The sequence below is a fragment of the Ammospiza caudacuta genome, chromosome 29 (assembly GCF_027887145.1).
Source record: "Ammospiza caudacuta isolate bAmmCau1 chromosome 29, bAmmCau1.pri, whole genome shotgun sequence".
Classification (NCBI taxonomy): Eukaryota; Metazoa; Chordata; class Aves; order Passeriformes; family Passerellidae; genus Ammospiza; species Ammospiza caudacuta.
Genome location: NC_080621.1, coordinates 2219475 through 2239996, shown reverse-complemented (window position 1 = coordinate 2239996; position 20522 = coordinate 2219475). Strand labels below are relative to the sequence as shown.

The 20522-nt window shown below is 47.2% G+C and overlaps 1 protein-coding gene across 1 annotated transcript in view; it reads left to right on the top strand.

Moving 5' to 3' along the window:
* The window catches only part of LOC131569164 (serine/threonine-protein kinase PAK 3-like), a 28906-nt gene extending 19066 nt beyond the window's left edge, over positions 1 to 9840 (top strand). Inside the window, exons 4-12 of the mRNA XM_058821387.1 lie at positions 1166 to 1273; positions 3067 to 3130; positions 3824 to 3872; positions 4640 to 4752; positions 5407 to 5524; positions 6207 to 6306; positions 6707 to 6903; positions 8241 to 8378; positions 9757 to 9840. Coding sequence (XP_058677370.1) covers positions 1166 to 1273; positions 3067 to 3130; positions 3824 to 3872; positions 4640 to 4752; positions 5407 to 5524; positions 6207 to 6306; positions 6707 to 6903; positions 8241 to 8378; positions 9757 to 9840 — 971 coding nt within the window. The remainder of the gene's footprint in view (positions 1 to 1165; positions 1274 to 3066; positions 3131 to 3823; positions 3873 to 4639; positions 4753 to 5406; positions 5525 to 6206; positions 6307 to 6706; positions 6904 to 8240; positions 8379 to 9756) is intronic.
* Positions 9841 to 20522: the final 10682 nt, after the last annotated feature.

Here is a 20522-nt window from a genome sequence, read left to right as displayed (position 1 = left end):
GCAGCAGGTGGAAGAGCCACAGGAGAATGGCCAGGTGAGCCTGACTGGCCAGGAGACAGAGGGAAGGGCAGGAAGAGGGGCATAAACCAGAGCTCTTGGGACTGGGGAGGCCAGGAGTCCCACAGGCACTGAAAGCACAGGGCCTTGGAATTTGCAGAGATCAGCCCTGGGACAGGAGGTTTGCAATGGAAGCAGATGTGGGGAGGGAAGCAGAAAGAAGTGGCTGAATAAATGTGATTTTGAGGCTGCAAGAGGAAAAAGCTGAGCTTGATGGCAGCTCCCAGTCACTTGCTCTGCATTTGTGTGCACAGAAGATCAAGGCAGAGCCACAAGCAGAGCTGCCCGAAGCTCAGAGTGCCATCATGGATGTGAAGAGAAAGAACAGGGAAGACATGGGAAGAATTCAAGAGGAGAATCTCCATCAGCACAGGAGCCATCAACAAAACCAGGTGAGTGAAAGAGTGGCAGCCACTCCACTCATGAAGTGTCCTTTCCCTTCTCCTTTACAGTCTATCAAAGGACATGTGCAGGCAGAGCTGCAGGACTCTGAGGCTAGCAACAGGGCAAGGGAGAAGAGGCTGGAGGAAGAAATGAAAATTGTCAGAGAGAAACTTAATCGCCTCCCTCAGGCTCTAGAATGAGTGAAAGTGGGATGCAGTCACTGCAGTCACCAAACTGGTGGTTTCTGCCCTTCTTGCCTTTCCACTCAGAGCAGCAGGGAGTGGGGCCATGCCTCTGAGTGCCATCTTGCTCTAGTGTGTATCACAGTCATTCTGAAGGACATTTCCTGGTGTGCTCAATCTCCACTGCTGCTCTGTTCTTCTGGCCTATTCCTGCTGTCCTTGTTCCTTCAAGTGTTTGTACAGTGGAACGTGGTGACCCAGATGGAGGACTGAAACAAGCTGTCTGTATCCCTTGTCAATCTCTTCTTTGCCTTTCCTCACAGTCAACGACTCCTGGCTGACAGGGACAAGCTGTAGTGTCTGACTGCTTTGTTCTGTTTGACTTGAGGTGCAAGTGTTGACATCTCACCGGGCAGCCTGCAAAGAATTCCAGCCAATGTCTGGCAATGAAGGGCCCCAAGTTTGGAGTGAGGCACAGGAACAGTGCCCACCAGAAGTGCTCCAGGTCCAGCACATCATGGGCTCTGATCCTGCTGCCGCAGCAGCATCATCCCAAGGAAGCCTTTCTGTCGAAGCTCGGAGCTCAAGCTCGGGCAGTTACTTCATCTCCCTGAAAGAGGAGACTGAGAAGAAGCACCTGGAGATGCTGGGTACGTCTGGGGTGTTTCTTGTCTGAGGGACAGTGTGTTGTGGGCAGGTGTCAGCAGAGCTGTACCAAATGCTCCTCCTGAGTTTGGTGTCACAGGGCCATTTAGGACTCCCCAGAGGAAGTGCTGTGCTCCGAGGCAGCGAGAGAGAGCTCTGGGTGTTCCTGCTGCCTCTGAGGGCACCTTGGACTGGCTTGGGTTTGCCTGAGCTTCTCTCTCTGCTAAAGGTTGAAGCAGGGGATGTTCTGGGATCAACAGAAGGCTGTGACCTTGCAAATGATCTAGACAAGTCTTGTGTGCTAGTGCCAAACTGAACAGAATTTTTACTTTCCTAAATTCTCCTTAGACTCCTGACTTCGAACCAGTAATCAGAGCAAAAAACTTCACAGAAATGGACTGGTTTTGGAGTTTTGTCTTTTTGGTTGGGGACTTTTTTTTTTGGGAGTGGGGCCATGTTTTTGTGTTGTTTATTTTTTGTGGAGGCCTTTTTTTTTTTCTGTGGCGGGTTTTTTTTGTGTTTTGGGTTTTTTCGGTTTATGGTTTGTGGGGCTTTTTTAGTGGAGTTGGTTTTTCTCCATCCTGAAAGCACCCTTCTGCCCCATGTCTTACTGATGGCATTTTTATGACTGCTACTGTTACCACTACTACATCTGCAGTTTATTTTGACAAGAATGCTATCTTTTTGTCAATAAGAACTATTTTGGAAGGACAACAGGTTACAGGACAAATAGAGAGCAAGAGATGTTTTCCATGTGCCCCCAAAGAAAAAAGCGATACTTTTGTAGCAACCTTTATTTAATCTTCTAGTTTTATGCTTATCAAGATGAGTCCAAGAGACGCATCCAAGTGGCATGATCAGATAAAACTGTACTACAGGCATTTCTCAGGAGAGAGCCTCCAGCCCAGCCATGGTATATTCCTCAGATCCATGGCACTTTTCCATACCCGATTCCCACTCTTTCCCATGACTGTTAGAATCCTACCCATTGGCCCAAGCCCTGCTCAGATCAGTCTCCAGGAAAACACATCAAGTCCTTTGTGATTCTGCAGCACACCCCAATGAATCTGCTTCTTGCCTGTAACAGCTGCCAGTGCTGTGCTCTCAGATAAGACCTGGTGGGGCTGAGACCAGAGCCCAGTGGATTCTGTGTCTGCCATCACCTGTTGGGACAAAAAGGGCACTGTTCCACCCCTCGGTGTGGCTGATCTCAAAGCCCATCCTGTCGTGTCCTCAATGGGGGCAAGAGCTTGTAAGAGGCTCAGGCTTGCTGTGGCTTCTTCCCACTGCTTGCCAGTGCTCATGCTTGGGCTTTGCCAGCCTTGATGTGCTAGCTGCCCTGCCCCTGAGGGCTGGAGGGACTGCAGAGGCTGCAGCCTTCCTTAGCTGGGAGAGGGGCATCTTTGAGCTCAGCCTGCTCATAAACAGGTCAGGCTCCTGATGCTGAAAGCCCCTTTGGGATCAGTTACAGCATGAGCTGCTCTGGTTTACAAATGGAAATAAATTCCTTTGGCCAACTGCTGAAAGGGTGGGGAAGATATCCTTCTCTCCTGGGAATGCATCTCCCCATGCTTTGTTTCCTGTCAAGAGAACTCTTCAAAGGACTGTACAAAATCAGTCTCTGTGCCAGCCATCTGCACTGCAGGGCTGCCTGTCCTGTTGCTGTTGTGGTTGTGGTTGTTGTTACCCAGCTGACCACAAAGGGCTCAGAGCCCCAGACAGTGGGGATGCCTTTTGTATCTCCTGGAAGCTGGGATCTCTGCTTTAAAGTCACCATCCCGCATTTTGTTTCCCTCAGAGAGAATGGTGAACCAGGAAAATCCCTTTAGGATATACACCGAAATGGAACACATTGGCAGCGGGTGAGTCCAACCACAGTTACTCCTGCACAGCCATGGCCCAGGTGTTTTTCTGGTGGAATGTCTATCCAGTGTGAAGTCAGGCCAGCTGCAAACATGTTCACACACTGGGGATAAGATGACCCCATCTCTCAGTGCTGCTCAGAATTTGTGAGTGTGCTCAGAAGGCATTGTCAGTGACATCTCCGTGCTGCCAAGGTCTTGCCTGCATCAAGGAACAGGACGTGGAAGATCTCCTTGTGTCTCAAGTGTGGGACAGCTCTGTGTTAATTTCCTTAGCATTTTTGTATGTCTCCAAATCATACTGCCCCATTAATGAGAAAAGAAGAAACTTGCTTGCCTGAAAGAGCAACCTAGCCTCTATCAAAGCTGTGTGAGATAACAGTTCCCAAGAACATTTCTTTCCCCTGCTTTGCAGAAGGAAATACTCTGTGGTCAGGATAGGAACCACACAGTTTAGAAAGTGAAACCCAAGAGGAATGACTAAACTCACTTTAGAAGTTGAACCCCAGTGCTTCAGAAACAGGCCCAGTGCCCATGCACTGGAGGAGAGGAAAATGCATCATCTGCCTTCCGGCAGAGCCCTCCTGCCTCCCGCAGGTTTTTGACACTTCCAGCAGACATCTCCTGTGTGGGCTGGCTTTCACTCTAGGAGCTGAACAGCTTCTCCTTTCTCTGCTTCTGTTTTGTTTCTAGGGGTTTTGGACAAGTGGTCAGAGCACTCAACAATGCCACAGGAGGAGAGGTAAATGTCAACAAGCCCCACAGACTCTGCTGCACATGAGGGCTTTCCCCTCTGGTGTGAGCTGTGGTTGGAGCTCTGGGCAGAGCTGTGCTGAAAAGGCACAAGAAGCACAGACTGGTGCCAGCCTGCACAATACATTTGGGACTTTGTCCTCCTCAGCTGCCAGAAGGAAGGCACGGAGGCAGCGGTTCCTTTCACAGAAGGACGTGCTCACTCACTCTCCATTGCTAAAACAAAGGTGGTGCCTTAGAGCACCTCACTGCTCTTTGGGGCTACAGCTTCAGAGTCCTGAATTCTTATTTCTGGCTGCCAGCAAATCCATCTGAAAGCTACTGGTAGTTCCTTAGCCACCTGCAGTGCTTCACTTGGGAACTGCACGTAGGGAGAGATCTGCAAGGTGTCCCTAAAAGCCCTAAGCCATGCCCATAGCCCAAGATGTATGCACAGAGTATTAAGGCATGGATTACTTCTTCTGAATCCCAAACAAAGCAGCAGAGAGTGTGGTCAGAGGTTTGTGGGTGATAGCTGAGACACCACTGTTACCAAGTGGACAAGGCAAAACGTCAGTGGCCCCACATGTCCTGTAACTGTCCCCCAAGGGAGCAGAGAAATGGGCTGTTGGAATGTCAGTTCCTAATTACTGCAGTGCCTAATCACAAGGCAGTTTGGCACAGCTCAGCTGTGTCATTGCAAAATCACTTGCTCCATGTGCGTTGTCGTCTCGTGCCACCAACTTCTCGAGTTACTGATTTTTAATGTCATTTTAGGTGGCCATAAAGAAAATACATCTTCAAGGACTGAGAACGAAGGAACTAACTGTTAATGAAATCATGATCATGAAGAAGTGTAGGAGTCCCAGTGTTGTGAATTATTTAGACAGGTGAGAGGTCATGGTCTTATCCCATCAAGGGGCATTTACATACAGCAAACATGAGAGGTTAAAAATCCACTTTGGTCAGTGGCAGAAAGTAGACCTGTTAATTTTTATTTATTCATATTTCTTTACTCATCTCCAATGGATGTGAGGAGAGTGCATCTTGTCTGCATGAGTTTTCCCTGCCACTTGTCGTTTGAAAATTATTCCAAAATTACTGAAACCTGGGTCAGCTGTATCTTACTAAGTCAACACCCTCAGAGTACATTGCCTCCACATTTTTTCGGGATTGATTTTTTAAAGTTTCTTAAATGCTGATGAACCATCCTAAAGTGGACTTCTCTTAGATCGTTGCCCCTCTTTGTCATTGCTGGGCATGCCAGGAAGACTTGGTGCTTATTTCCAGAACCACCATGCCTGACAGGTTTTTACCTGGGCTGTTACTAAACTGCATTTTTCACCTGCTGGCCATCTAAGACATCTCTAAGACATCTCCTTTTTCACTGCTGTGCCTTTCTCCTCCAGACTGCACAGACTGCAGATTGTCTATTCCTTTGATTCTGTCCTAGTCACAAAGGCACCTGGAAACAAGAAACTCGGAAGCAAAACATCAAGGTAGTCATGCATGTTTATCTCCCCGGCCTTGTTTCCTTCTTTCAGCTACCTTCTGGGTGAGGAACTCTGGCTGGTAATGGAGTACATGGATGGAGGCACCCTGAGTGATGTCATCCGCAAGACCTTCCTGTCTGAAGACCACATTGCAGCCATCAGTCGGGAGGTCAGCAATCCCATCTGTGCTTCTGAGGCCTTGGGCAGGATTGTCTGGGAACAGGGGCTCAGAACAGGAGTGATTTCATGTGCCAAGCTTTGTTTCTGTGTGGCTGGTATGCTATGGGCAAGTAAAAGCATCTCAAGTGAAAGGCCTGCCAGTGGCCCTGCACTCACTGTACTCAGTGCCAGTACTCTTATCTCCTACTGTTGTACTCTCGCTCCGCCTCTTGTATTTGCTGTTCCCCATCTTGCCTCGCTAAACTTTTTTCTGTCCTCACTGCATTCCTTGCCTGTTAAAGCAAAGGTGCTGGTGGCAGGATTTGAAACAAACAGCAAAGAAAAAAGTTAGACTCGATTCTCTCAGTCCTTAGCTAAGAAGGATAGAAGTGCAGCCAAAATGCTCTTTGCTTCTGAGCACATCCACTGCAGCAGGAGTCATCCTGGCTGGTTTGCAGGGGAAAGTCTAAAAGAGCAGGTGCTGTTGCTCTTTCCAAAGCTGACATGCCTTTCCTCAGAAAGGTCCTGCTCGGCAAGTGTTGGAGCAGCAAGCTCTTCCTCTCAATGGCACTGTGTTCTGCCATTACTCCCCATTCCCCTGGAGCGGGAATCTTTTAGATTCTTTGTTTCTTTCTCGTGTGATGAAATCACATCACTCATTTTTGCCCTCCTCTTTCTCTTTCCTCTCTCAGTGCCTGCAAGGACTGGATTTTCTTCATTCAAACAATGTGATCCATCGAGATGTTAAGAGTGACAACATCCTTCTCAGAACCGATGGCTCTGTCAAGCTGAGTCAGTAGATTCTTGGTCAGGTGCAGCGTTCCAGGGATGTGGGTGTGGGGCTGCTTGGAGTGACAGCCAGCTCCCCAAAAATGGTGCTGGTGGCAGCGCAGGGACACCCACTGTGAGCTGAGGGCGCAGTTGCCACGTGCACAGAGATAGGACAAGGAACAAGAAGTCAAGAGTAGTGTTATCCTGTGTGTGTCCAGGAAGAGGGAGGGAGCTACAAGTCTAAAGTTTCCAAAGAACAAAAGCCACTGCTGGAGGCAGTGTAAAAAATCGGGGGATTTTTTAAGTTGCCATTGTCAGGAGATTCAACAGCACATTTTCAAACCTCTACTGGGGAATTCTTTTGCTTGCTTTCCCAATTGCACAGAATTAAAATAAAACCAGTATTTTTCTTTCTCCTCAGCTGATTTTGGCCTCTCTACTCAGCTCAACTCTGAGCAGAGCAGACCGTGCTTGGTAGCCGGGACTCCTTGGTGGATGGCGCCTGAAGTGGCGACAGGTCAACCATATGGCCCCAAAGTGGACATATGGTCTTTTGGAATTGTGGGGATTGAAATGTTAGAAAAAGAACCTCCTTACTGGGACCAAAGTCATGCCTCGGTAAGCAGCAAATACTCACCGATCCCACTGTCTTTCTCACCTGTCCCATTCCCTGCATGCCATTGGACAAAATCCCATTGCCATCTGCTGGAACTACTTCCACCAAGGTCCCCTCTAAAAATGTCCCTGCAACACATCAGCATCTGCTGTAGATTTGGATACATCAGTGGTCGAACTCAAGCCTTACCACATGCAAACAAACTCCATTCTCAGGAAACACTTTCCTTTGGGTTATAAGTGGTTCCAGTTCTTTTGTCTGTGGAGATGGCCCCAGAAAAAGGAAACAAGCATCTTAGAACTTCTGTTATCTTTCCATAAATGAAGGAAGGAAACCCAAACCCAACAAAGTTTCTAAAACTGTAGTCTTTAGAGGGGAACCTAACCCAGTGTGCAGTTTCTTCTCACTGGGAAACATGCCTGCAACCTGGGCATGAGTGTGTAAAGGCCACTGAGTCTCTTCTGCTTCTTGTGCAGTGCTGCTGTACTGCATTTAGTGACCATGTTTTTTCACAGCCCAAGGCACGTTCTCTGTGTCACCAAGCCAGAGCCTGGTGATGTGGAGAGCCTGCCAAAACCTCCCGTTTGTTTCCTGGCACTTTCTGAGATGGGCCTACCACTAATGCATTGACTTGAGTAGCCAAATGAGCAGAGGGTGACCATAGGGATGGCACCTCTCCTTCTTCTGACCATGACAATTTTGTCTTTTGCTGCAAAATGGGAAGCTGCAATTTTCAGACTGCTGAGAGACAGAGCTGCAGGTGGCACCTGTGTGCCCAAGCAAGCATTTCCATCCCAATACACCGCAGCAGGCATCTTAATGTGGCTGTGTTGAAGATGAGTTTGTAAATCTTTATTTCCTTACCTGGGGATTACCTGATGGATTTTCTTTCTTTTCTTCCAATTCCCATTGTTTTCAAGAACAGCACAAAAAGCTTGATGAGTTTTGTTCTAAGGCACGTGTGCTTAAAGGACCAACAAGCAGTGCAGAGATGCCTTCCATGAACTAACCCTTGAAATTAGTTAGTATAGCACAGTCCCTCTTCCATAAAGCCTCTAAAACTGGTATGAATCCTCAGAGAAGCAAACATGCTTTTGCTGATGTAGTTCCCACTAACTAGGTCAGTCAATGAAATCAGCTGCCATGGCAAGATCTGTAGGATGGTGGAAAAGCTGTGGCCGCATCAGGGTTTGGATTTTTGGTTGGGAAAGGAAAGTCATCTCTGGGTCTCTGTCAGGGCAGTAACTGCCACTGAGGAACAGAGGCTAAACAAAGGGATCTGGGAGAGCCTTAGAGATGTGAAAGCAGCAGGTGGAGCCTCATGAGTTTTTTTCTCCAGGCTCGACGCCTGATAGCCAAAGTAGGGACCCCAAAACTGCAGCATCCCAAGCTCCTCTCAGCTTTGCTGCGTGACTTCCTGAGCTGCTGCCTGCAGAGAGATGAGGAGCAGCGCTGGTCTGCCAAGGAGCTCCTGCAGGTAAAATGTGAAGGGGCTGCAGGTGAAACAGGCTCTGAGGGATGGGCTCCTCCTCCACTCAAGTCCAAGACATCAGATGAGCCCTCTTCTTCCTCACTTCCACTCTTGGGGCTCTTCAAATGAAAATGGTGAGGAATCCTAGACTGGGCTGGGCTGGCAGGGCCCTCTAAAGGTCCTCTGGTGCAAGTGTCCTGCAATGAGCAGGGACATCTTGAAAGAGATCAGGTAGCTCAGAGCCCTTTCCCACCTGACTTGAAATGGTTGCAGGGACGGGGCACCTACAAGCTCTTGGGGCAACCTGTGCCAGGGTGGCACCATGCTCCGAGTAAACAAGTTCTTCCTTAGACCTACTCTGACTTGATCCCCATTTTGTTTAAAAATATTCACCCACATCCTATTGTAATTGGCCTAGTTAAAAAAGATGTCCCCCACGTTCTTCAAAGCCACTCTGAAGTCTTGGAAAGTGGCAATAAAGTCTCCCTTGGGCCTGTTCTTCACAAAGCTGAATAACTCCACCTCTCTCTACATTTCCTGAGAGGAGAGGTGCTCTGTTTTCTGTTTCTGTCACGCTCTTAGTTTTTTAATTTGGTGCTGTGTTCAGTTTTACCTAATGTCAAAAGAATTGAAGTAGAGCAATGCAGGGTACAGAGACATGAAATGGAGGTGCAGGAACCCAAGGAAGCCAGTCCCAGCTGAGCAGTCAGAGATTTGGCTGTGGGCAGGAGGGGCTGTGGGGGTTCACTCTGAGCCTCTGAGGGGCCCTGGTTTGTGCCCCCCAGCCCTGGTTTGTGCCCCCCAGCCCACCCTTAGAGGTTTCTGCCACAAACAGAGACAGCCAGGAGGGACTTGTCCCAGCCCCATCTGCTGCCTGGCACCCTCAAGCAGACGGGAACTGTGCCAGGGTTGCTGCCAGGTTGTGTGGCAGAGTGGGAACTGCAGGGCCCAGTGCCCCTGGGCTGGCCCTGCTGGGAAGGAAGGTGCCGACCAGCACACAAGGGGCAGGGCATGGAAAGGTAGACACTGCTCTGTCTCCCTGCGGAAATCAGCACAGTGCCTGTCTTACAAAGAGAGGGACCAATGAGAGGCTTTGGAGTTTCCTGAAAAGAAGAAACTCCAAGGACAGAAAGCACCATTTCTAGAGCACTGGCAGGGCTAAAATCTCAGCAAGATGAAGACACCTGTATAAATGGGTGAGTGAGATTCTGGGCCAGGTTTGCCTGTGATGGCAAAATCCTGCACATCAAGATGGAGGTGTAGACGGTCCCATTGTTCCTCTTCCTGCATCCTTCTAGGGGCAGGAGCAATCCTGTGAAGCACTGAGCTCGGAAAGTCATGGTTCATTGTATTTTGTTGATTTGGTTTTTTTCCCTTTGGGCAGCATCCATTTGTAAGATATGCTGAGCCTGCGTCCAGCCTGGTGCCACTGATTGTTGCAGTGAAGAGGAAGGAGACAAAAATGTGACAATCACATCAGGACCATTTATTTATTCCTTAACAGGTTTAGAGTAGGATTGTAGGTTAGGACTAGGATTAGGATTAGATTAAGGATTAGGATAAGAATAAGGATAAGGATAAGGATAAGGATAAGGATAAGGATAAGGATAAGGATAAGGATAGGCATAAGGATAAGGATAAGGATAAGCATAGGCATAAGGATAAACATATGGATAAGGATAAGGATAAGCATAGGCATAAGGATAAGGATAAGCATAGGCATAACGATAAACATAACGATAAACATATGGATAAGGATAAGGATAAGGACAAGGATAAGGATAAGGATAAAGATAAGGATAAGGATAAGGATAAGGATAAGGATAAGGATAAGGATAAGGACAAGGACAAGGACAAAGATAAGGATAAGGATAAGGATAAGGATAAGGATAAGGATAAGGATAAGGATAAGGATAAGGATAAGGATAAGGATAAGGATTAGGGTTAAGGTAAGGGTTAGGGTTAGAGTAGGATTGTCTAATAGGACTGCAGAATAGGATTGAAAATCAATAAAGTTTCTGAAACCACAACTCACCTTGAAGATCCCCTTCCTTCTCACTCTGCGAATGAACTCCAGAATTCCATCTGAATTGTCTGTTGTTTCTTAAAGGAGGAAAGTGAAACGGTGTCTTTGGTATGGTGTCAAAGTGGGGAAGGATCTTCTTCAGTCATCCTCTCCAGACCAGACTGCCTTTGGAATATGGCCCACTGGTCAGTTTTTGGCCATCTTTGGTACTTCTATTTGAGGCAGAAAGGACAATGGCATTTGCAGGCAAAAGCAAAGGAAGAATGGGGCAGCCCAAACATCTTATGCAGATGCAGGCCTTCAGCTGTGACTGGAGAGCATTGGAGCTCCTGCCACTTGGACTTGGATCCCTAAATGCAATAATCTCTTTGGCTGGAGGAAAGCCTTGATCAAGTGAGAAAGCAGAAAGATCAGAGAGGGTGCTCGGGAAGGTCTCCTGTGGTGCAGAGCTGTCAGCACCTGTGAGGTGAGAGCGGGCCCGGCCTTGCCCGGGCTGGAGCCCCAGCTGAGCCGCGGCCGAGACAGGGTGGAAAGAGGCCCTTGGAGCTGCAAGAGGCAGCAGCCGGGCCCTGGGTGCCTCTTCCTGGGAGCAGGCGAATCCTCTGCCCTCAGAGCCCAGGTGGCAGCTGGCTGCTGCCAAGGGGAAGCGCAGCCGTGCTGGGCACAGCCCAGCCTGGAGGCATTGGCCATCTGCAGTGTGCCCAGGAGCAGAGAAAGGCCAAGGGCAGCCGCGGGCCGCTGGGCTGGCGGAGGATTCCTCCTCTTCTGCTGGCTGCCCTGCAACTCCTGGCAAAGGCCAGCAGTGTGTGCAGCACTCTGGGCACCAGGGCAGGGAGCCGGGCTGCTCGGCAGGCTGGAGCACAGGGCAGCCTCCTTCAGGCCCGGCACTTGTGCCAGGGGAAGCGAGACCAGCGTGAGGCAGGGACAGCTTGGCAGGGCCCATCTGCAGGAGCCAGCGCCTCACGCAGCTCTGGGAGGAAGCGCCTGCAACCCTGCAGTTCTGCACTGAGCCAGAGCAAAGGTGTGACATGCAGAGTGTTTGGCAGAAATATGCAGGCCCACCAGGCCAGCCTGCTTTGTGCTCTCTGGCGCACAGCAAGGGCTGTGCAATGCAGCTCTGAGCTCCTGGGAGAGAGGCACATCAGGGATTTGCCTGAGGCTTGTGCTTGAGGAGTGAACTGATTTGGCAGGGGGCAGAAGGGTTTCAGTAGGCAATTTGTGTTTTCTTCATTAATTTCTGAAAGAAAGTCATAATGTGCTGCACACAGGTAGGGTTATTAGAAAAGAAAGGCCTTATAAAATCAGGCCTTCCTATTGCTATGTTTGCTCAGTTATCCCATCATAAAAAAAACCCCAAACAATATTAAAAGTAGTAGCAATTTTAATTTATTATTTAAAATAAAAAAAATTAAAAATTGGTTATATTATATTTGATTAAAATAAGGGAGAATTTGGTTCCAATAATAGCACATAAGCAAAAGATAACCACGGAGTGTGGAGTGCAGGGCTCTGGGACCCTTGCCAAATCACGTACGAGCTTGCCAAGTGAAGATTCTTCCTTATATGCCATCTGTCAATGCCATCTCCTCCCATTTTCGATTCAGCACACTTCTACCTCCGTCCTCATTATCATCTTTACCACGCATGTGCCACCACTCGGTTTGGTGGTCGCACAAGTCTTTGGGGGTCATCTGAGGAAGATTTTGTAGTCTTCCTCTTTGTCCTTTAATTCAGCTTTGCGTTACACATGCCCACCAAGCCAATACAATGTAAGCCAAAACTAACAAAATTACTGCATTTAGGCATCAAGGCAATAAATCCCTTATAATTAGCATTTTCCTGGGACACAACCAGAGTGTCCCTTCTTTGTTAGTTTTTAGCAACCATTATCTCTTGCTTTCCTCCTGTTCCTGAACATCTGCGGGGAGGGGGGGGAAGGTAGAGCCCCGCCTCTCCCTTTTTCTTTGGCATTACAACTTTTTACTGTTTTAATATTTCTAAATATTAATTACTGTATCAATATTGATTCTTGTTTCAATTTTTATCAGCATGAATCATACCTATTTACCACACTATGGTAAATTCCCAACTGTCCTGTTGCATCTTCTACATGCAGCCAGCTAACTTCCCATGGGTATAGTCCTGAGTGCAGTTAGCACAACAAGCTATTGTGCTGAGAAAACTGTTTGCATCTGTAATAAACAAGAAACCTGTCCATGAGCGTCCACGAAAAAAAATGTAATCACCTGAGTAAGAGTGAGTCTTAGAAAGTGTGAGTCTTAGCATGTACACACTAATACACCTTCTAAGCAATAAATTGTGTGGCAAGGAAACTACCAGCCAGTTGGAGTTGAACACGAGGTCTGTGAAAACAGTATAAAAATGAGTTATTTGACTAAAGAATTGGCTTTCCCTGCATGAAGAAACTGAGTCCTGGCTGCTTTATTGACACAGCAATGTGGCTTCACTCAGCAAGAGCACTTGCAGGGTGTATTGATGAAACACTTGTGTTTGATTCCCAGAATAGGATGGAGAGGCATTAAGTCCAACAAACAGGGCATAGTCTTTTCAATTCCTTTAGCTTTAACAGGAGTGCTGAACCACGTATTCCCCCACTGCAGTGCTTACTGTGTGCAAGTGGCTATCTTGGCCTTGAGAATAAGGAGAGTGGTCCTGCTAAGAAGGTAGCTGGAATGCATTCAGGGGGAAGAAAGTGTTTTTAGGAGGCTCTTGACCACCAAAGGAGAATTTGAGGAATGGGAATATTTCCCAAAGGACTGTGTCAGGAACTGGAGTTGTGTCCCAGGCCCTGCCATATTTGATCCATGTTTGAGCAGGTTGACAAGACAATGAAGAAAAGTGTCTTGTTTAAGAGCTGGGACCTTGAGCCTTGAAAGAGAAACAATGGATTGGTCAATGGGCGGCAGTCAAGCTTTGAAAGGAGAGCAATGCACAATAGAGCCCTTGGTGGCAGGGAGTCATGGAGTCATCCTGAGCCATCATCTCACACGCCAGGCATGTGTGAGCTGATGCTGTAACTGGGGAAATTCCGCTCCTGAGCAGGAGATACAAGACCTAGTTCTGGGCTGGAGATTTGAGAAGGACGAGATGCATAGCGTTTTGATCAAGGGGATGTCCTGCAAGTGCACTGCCTACCTGCCCCTGCTGCTGAGCACCAAGCTCCAACTCCTTCTCCAGTTGATTTTTGGGAATCCAGAGGTCAGTATGTATTATATGCTATTGCAAGTAATGGAATGAATTTGCTTTGCAAGCCCAGTTTTGTCCTGGGTTATTTTGTGCATGGGTCACCTGAACCAGTGACAATGACCAGCAGGGATCTACAGGGCACTCCTACTCTGATGTCAATAAATTCTGAGAAGTGACTGAAATATGTCGATAAATTGGATGTAATGTTTAACCTGTGAGTTTCAGCAAAGTATTGAATATGTCTTAGTTCCATGGATACAAACTACTAGGTGAGATTGCTGGGTGTGCTTGACTTAGGGAAGTTACTCCCTGTGCACCCAGCAATGAAATCAAGTAATGCCTCCTTTCTAACCCTGAGCTGGCAGCAGGGATCAGGCCCTGCTTGGTCACTTTCATTTTGACAACTTCTGTTAGCAGGGAAGAAAGGTCCAAATGAAACCTTCTCCAGCTGTTTTCCTCTGGTTGATCTTTTTAGGCACCAAAGCTCTGTGCCACGGGGGGCCTGGGTGTGTGCAGAGCAATGCAGCCCCCACAAAGCCCTTGGTTTCCCCACAAGTTGCCAGGTTGACTGCTTCCAAAGGGCAAGAAAGGCAGAGATGTACATCCACAGGAGTCCTGGCCATGTCCAATAAAGGTGCAAATATGTGGGGAGATTTGTTAGCAATGATTTCAGCTGTTATGCCAACCCAGTGCCTTCTTTCTTGCTTCTGTGCATTATAGGTGAGTAATGTAATAGTTGGCTCTCACAATTAAGAGATAGATATTATGTGGATAAATATTCTGTTCAAATGTAAAGTGCTGCTATTGTAATATGTCCTCTCATAGTCCTCTTTCTTTTCCCCCTTGTAATAGCCTTGGTAGTCAGGGCAGTTGGGGAGGGCTGGTTTGTGACCAGCAGGCGGGGTGTAACAACACCTGACCTCCAATCAAGATGCAAGAAAGTAATCTCCACCACTGAACGGCAGAGAAAGAGTTGACTGAAAAAACATTGGGAGGGGTTAAGGGTATGAAAAGCAGAGCATCCCTTTTGTAGATGAGCATGTGGCTGCTAATCATGGAGACTTTCCAGTGCTCCAATCTTTCCTTATACAGCCTTTTCTTAAGGTTTAATAAACCTTTAAAAAGTTAAAAGGAGGGTAATTTCTCAGATGGGCAATGCTTTGGGCCATTTTCTTGGTCTCGTTTCCTTTGCTTGGGTGCCATCTGAGTGCCCAGTTGGGGTACAGGCTGTAGGTGCTTTGTGCACTCCTGGAGTTCCTGTTGGATCCCTTGAAAGACAGGGTTTGGCCCGCAAACCCTGCTTTGTGACAGAGAAGAAGTTCCCAGGCTATTTTGTGTTTCCTGTAGGGAAGGTTGGTTATTGCTTGGCATAAATTTACAGACCAACATGGAGCATTTGCTTTGTGATGTCAGGGCATGTTTGCCACCTTGTTGTAGTGACATCAGAAGGTTACCCTGGTGCATGGAAGGCCTGAGTGTCAGAGCAGTCCTAGCACTTGCTCAGTTCAGGATAATCCTCCTGATTGAGGAAATTGTCAGTGGGCTGTTGCACACCAACAGGAGCCTTGCTTTTTCCAGTGTGTGAGCACAGCCTGCAAACTTGCAGGACAGTGTTAAAATGATTGAGGGAATTGCTCCTTTGCTTTTCACTGCCTATGGAATTACCTATGGTGCCTATTTTGTAGCATATTTCACACGTAAGTAGATGTTTCCCCTCTGCTTAGGTTAGGGTGTATCCTAACCTGGCTTTTGTATGTCTTCCTTCTCTTTCTTAGTGACTGAGTTTCTGGTTTTGAAACAGAAAGAGCATTAGGATACCACTGTTTTGGTAAAGCTCCTGTCAAGGCGTTCATCTTAAAAATGGGTGTCTGCAGCCACAGGGGCAGCATTTGCAGGGGAACCTGCAGGGCTTCCGATGGCTCCATGGGAGAGTCTGTGGCAGCAGAGTCTGTCATTTCCTCAGTTTGCTGGGACAAGCAAGACATCTTTGAAAATGCAGACTGGCAGACCTTCAGGAAAGGCTGAATAGTTGGACTAGGACTACTGTTGTAATGTAGCTTAGGATTTTGCGCTCTGCTAGTGTAAGGAAGGCTACTGCGATTAAGTTTGGGAGGGCATAGGAGCGAGCTATGATGAGGTTAATAATGAGGGTGGTTTGGGTTAAGCTAGGAAGAGGATCAGAACCTCTGAGTTAAAGGACTGAAGTCTTTTGCATTTTCCGAGCTCTGCCACGCTAGCTGGTCCTTTTCTTGGACGCGGTGGGGTGTAATAGCCTTCTGTAATTTAGTTGTTTTCATTACTTAAGGCGAAGGCTTGCTTGTGGTATTGGCCTCACTTTTCCTATCCTTTCGTACTGGGAAGAGTTCATCATAGATAGAAACCGACCTGGATTGCGCCAGAACTCAGATCACGTAGGACTGTTAATCGTTGAACAAACAAACCCTTAGTAGCAGCTGCACCACTACGATGTCCTGATCCAACATCGAGGTCGTAAACCTCCTCGTCGATACAGACTCTCGGAGGACATTGCGCTGTTATCCCCGGGGTAGCTTGGTCCATCGATCAATTGTATTGGGTCTGGATGCTATTAGCATGTTGAGGGGTTGCTCTTAGTCTAGAGGTGTGGTCTAATTTTTGGAGGTTTTGTTTTGCTCCAAGGTCGCCCCAACCGAAAAACGCAGACCAGAAGCCAGTAGGTGAGTATGTGTTTTAAGGTGGTTGCTGGTTTTGAAGTTCCACAGGGTCTTCTTGTCTTACAGGTTTATCCCTGCTTTTGTACAGGGAGATCAATTTCACTGATTGCTGGTAAGAGACAGTTAAGACCTCGTTTAGCCATTCATACTAGTCTCGATTTGTGGGACAATTGATTCCACTACCTTTGCACGGTAAGGATACCGCGGCCGTTGAACGTGAGTCACCGGACAGGCATCACCTTCAAAACTTGTTTTGCATTTGCTGAAGGCTATGCTTTTGGTAAACAGTTGGGCCTTGACGGGTTTGCCTAGTTCCTTTTACAGGTTTTAATCTTTCTTAATGGACGCTCCTCTGTCAGGTTAACAAGATACTTAATACTGTGCTTGTTTGATTTGACGTATATTGGTGGTTTGTTCATAATGTACAGATGTAAGCTTGCGTCATAGAGGGAGGACCCTGGTTACTCATTCTAGCATTATTTCTCCTATTTGAATATAGGTTAGCCTGTTAATGGGGAGGGAGTCATAAGGTTCTTATATTTTTGTAATGTAGAGCTTTAACGCACTCTTTGTTGATGGCTGCTTGAGGGCCCACAATGCAGTTGGAAAACCCAGTATTTATCTGCTCAGAGAGATTGTATTCTTTTTTAAAGGAGCTGTACCTCCTTTAAATGGCCCTTAATTCGCTTCATTAGGGTTTGTAGGTTTTCCTTGGAGAAGAATTAAGAGTGAACTTAGATTCGTTTCACAGGCAACTAGCTATCACCCAGCTCAATTGGCTTTTCACCTCTACTGACAAGTCATCCCACTCTTTTGCCACAGAGACGGGTTCGCTCAATAATAGCTGCTCGTAAGTAGCTCGCTTGGGTTTCGGGGTCGCAAACTTAAATTCATTTTGCATTATTTTTCTTGCTAGACCATGATGCAAAAGGTACAAGGGTTGATCTTTGCTGTTTATAGCTTAGTTTTTATTATTATTTCATCTTTCCCTTACGGTACGTGGTCTCTATCGCGCCAATGGTGTCTTTTCTATCACCTATACTGGGAATAGTGAATGCTTTAGTTGGGTGCGGGGGAGTAGCTTTGTTATTCCAGATCATGTCGATTGGGCTAGAGTTTGGCATCAAGACAATCTGGTGTTAGCAGACATTTTTCAGGTGTAAGTTCAATGCTTTTGCTGAAGCTACGTCTTGGTAGCCTAAGTGCACCTTCTGGTACACTGACCTTGTTACAACTTACATCATCTTTGGCTAAGTAGCTTATTAGTTCATTGGGGGGGGGGGGGGGGGCGCCTGCGAGGAGGGTGATGGGCGGTATGTAGGTGCCCCAGGGCCAGCTTAAAGAGGGCTCCATTGTCCCACTCTACTGCTAAATCCACCTTCCAGGGGTTATTTCATACCCCTTTGCCGCTATGTTCTAACTTAGAAAATGTAGCCCATTGCTACCATTCCATAGGCTATACCTTGACCTGTCTTGTTAGCGTGGTGGGGCTATTGAACTCACTGTTGAGCTTTCAGGGGAGGTGGGCTGGTGACAGCAGTATGTAGGCTGTTTTGGCAAGGAATGGTCAGACATATCGTGGATCATTGATTACAGAACAGGCTCCTCTAGGTGGCTTTGGGGCACCGCCAAGTCCTTAGAGTTTTACGCGTTGGTGCTTAAAGCATCAGGAGGATGCTTTAGTAGGTGTAAGCATCAAGATTTAGGGCCAGGCATAGTGGGGTATCTAATCCCAGTTTGGGCCCTGGCTTTCGTGGAGTTCAATTAATCGTTGTTCTAAGATCTTCTTTGATGGGGAGGCCTTTTTGGCATCTTGGGCTTGTGACAACTCAGTTGCTTTTTAACCTTTGCTACTTGGATAGCATGTGACCACTCTTTATGCCGTTATAAAGTTAATTTGGGTCTCCTGTATGACTGCGGTGGCTGGCCCAGGATTTACCAACCCTGGATATGCTATGGCTAAGTCAAGTTTACACTCATTGCATAATATTAACTACTGCTGATTACCCGTGGGGGTGAGGCAATTGCAAGGTATCTTGGGCTACGGTTGTGGTGAGCCTGATGCCCGCTCCTATCTCCCTGATTGAGGTGTTCAGGGCATCTACACTGGAGCGCGGATACTTGCATGTATATACCTAGCAAAAACTAACAGTAAGGTTAGGACTAAGTCTTTTGTCCTTGGGTGCGTGCGGCAGCCATCTTGACATCTTCAGTGTCATGCTTTCTATAAGCTACAAGGACGTGAAATTTGGTGGATAGTTGGTTGATGGTTTGTCATCATGGCTTGTGGTTTGTTTTGGTTTTTGGAGAGGGGCTAGCTTTGGGATTAATATTATGTTTGTTTGGGGGTGGTTAGGGGAGTGTTGATGGTGGCTGGTTATTATTTTTGACAGTAGGGAATATAGAGGAAAGTTAATTGAAAGTGTATTGATGGTAAGTAGTTTGGACAATGTAGGGATATGTGGCTTAGTTATTTGAAAAAAAAAAGTCTAGATAAAAAAACAGATGCATAAAACGGAATTTAAATGTTAATTCCTAGTGAATGATAAAATAATTACTATGTCTGGCAACCATTACACTATCTGTTGTCTAGAGGTAGGTAGCGCGCCCTCCATGAATGGGGTCAAAGTGCATCAGTGCCAAGTTTGCGACAACCTTATCCGTTAGATCATGACATTCTGGGTGTTAGGGGATTCATATGCTCGGCGGTCATGTGATGGACATGTCAAGAGGAAGATAACACCTGCTCTGCACTTGAGGGGCTTATTGAAGAGACGCTAAAAGAAAACAAGTGCAAGAGGTCGGATGCCGAGGTAATGAAGTTAGGGAGGAGTATTCAACCGACCACTTATATCTGTGAAGGGCAAGGAGGAAGGAATGAAGCAAGTTATGATCCTGAAGTTACAACCAATAGCGCAAAAGAGCAAGTATAGGAGAGGTATGTGCTTGACGGCAATAAACTAAAGCACATATGATGTTGAGTAGCTCAGTTCTCGTGAGAAACGCGATCAAAAGATAACCATGTCTGGCTTGGGAGTGCTTGAAGGCTTTTGGCTGAGAATATTACCTAGGAGGTGGGCGAATCCTGTAGACTAGGGGAATTCAAAGGTGTACTGGGACATTCCTCGTTCTCTAGGTTGGGTGTTGCGTACATTAGGTAAGATCCTGGGTCTTTGGGTGACACTTGCGGCTTGGACTTGGGTAGAAATACTTGGGTTGTATGGTACCTGAAGCAAGAATGTGCCTGGTAGGTAGGCTGGACGAATACCATCCGTTTGGGTTTTTGGTGGAAGAGCTTGACGTGTAATGTGGATTATCCTACATTTCATGAGCTGTCTGATGGGGCAGAGAGTGCGATGCATTATTATACATACCCTGAAAGCAAAAAGAAAACGTGCTGGGTAGGGGGGGAAGGGGGGGGGGGGGGGTAAGGGGATGGGGGAGGGAATGAAGGACGTATTTAGGTGTTCTTATAGTTAAATTTTGTAACGACTGCTTTTCAGGCCGTAGATCTCAGAGAGAGGCCAAGTGGGAATTTATGATAGAATCTGTTTTGTTTTTTGGGCTGAGTTTTGTTCTAGGGGGGTTGGTGGTTGCATCTAACCTGTCTCCTTACTATGGGGTGTTGGGGCTGGTCGTAGCAGCGGTTGCAGGGTGCAGCTGACTAGTGAGTTTGGGGGTCCCTTTTGTTTCTTTGGTACTTGTTATGGTTTATTTAGGGGGAATGTTGGTAGTGTTTGTGTATTCAGTGTCGCTGGCAGCGGATCCTTATCTGGAGGCTTGGGGTAGCTGGGGTGTTGTTGGTTATGGTTTTGGGATGGGGTTGGTTGTCATGGTGGAGCTTGTTATAGGGGGTGTGTTGGGGTTGTTGATGGACAAGGGGATGGTGAATAGTGGGGATTTGTTGTCGGTCCGGTTGGATTTCAGTGGGGTAGCTGTGTTGTATTCAGAGGGGGTGGGATTGCTTTTGATTGGGGGGTGAAGGTTGTTGTTGACTTTGTTTAGGGTGTTGGAGCTTGTGCAGGGGTTGTCTCGGGGGGCGATTCGAGCTCTTTAGCAGTAGGGTCAGGAAGTAGTTTAGTTAAAAATGCCAGGTTTGGGAATTGGAGCAGAGGGTTTGAGTCCTTTCTTCCTGAGGTGGGTGGTGGGGTAACTCTAAAGAAGGGGTTTAGTCTTCAATCTTTGGCTTACAAGACCAATGTTTTTATAAACTATTAGAGTTAA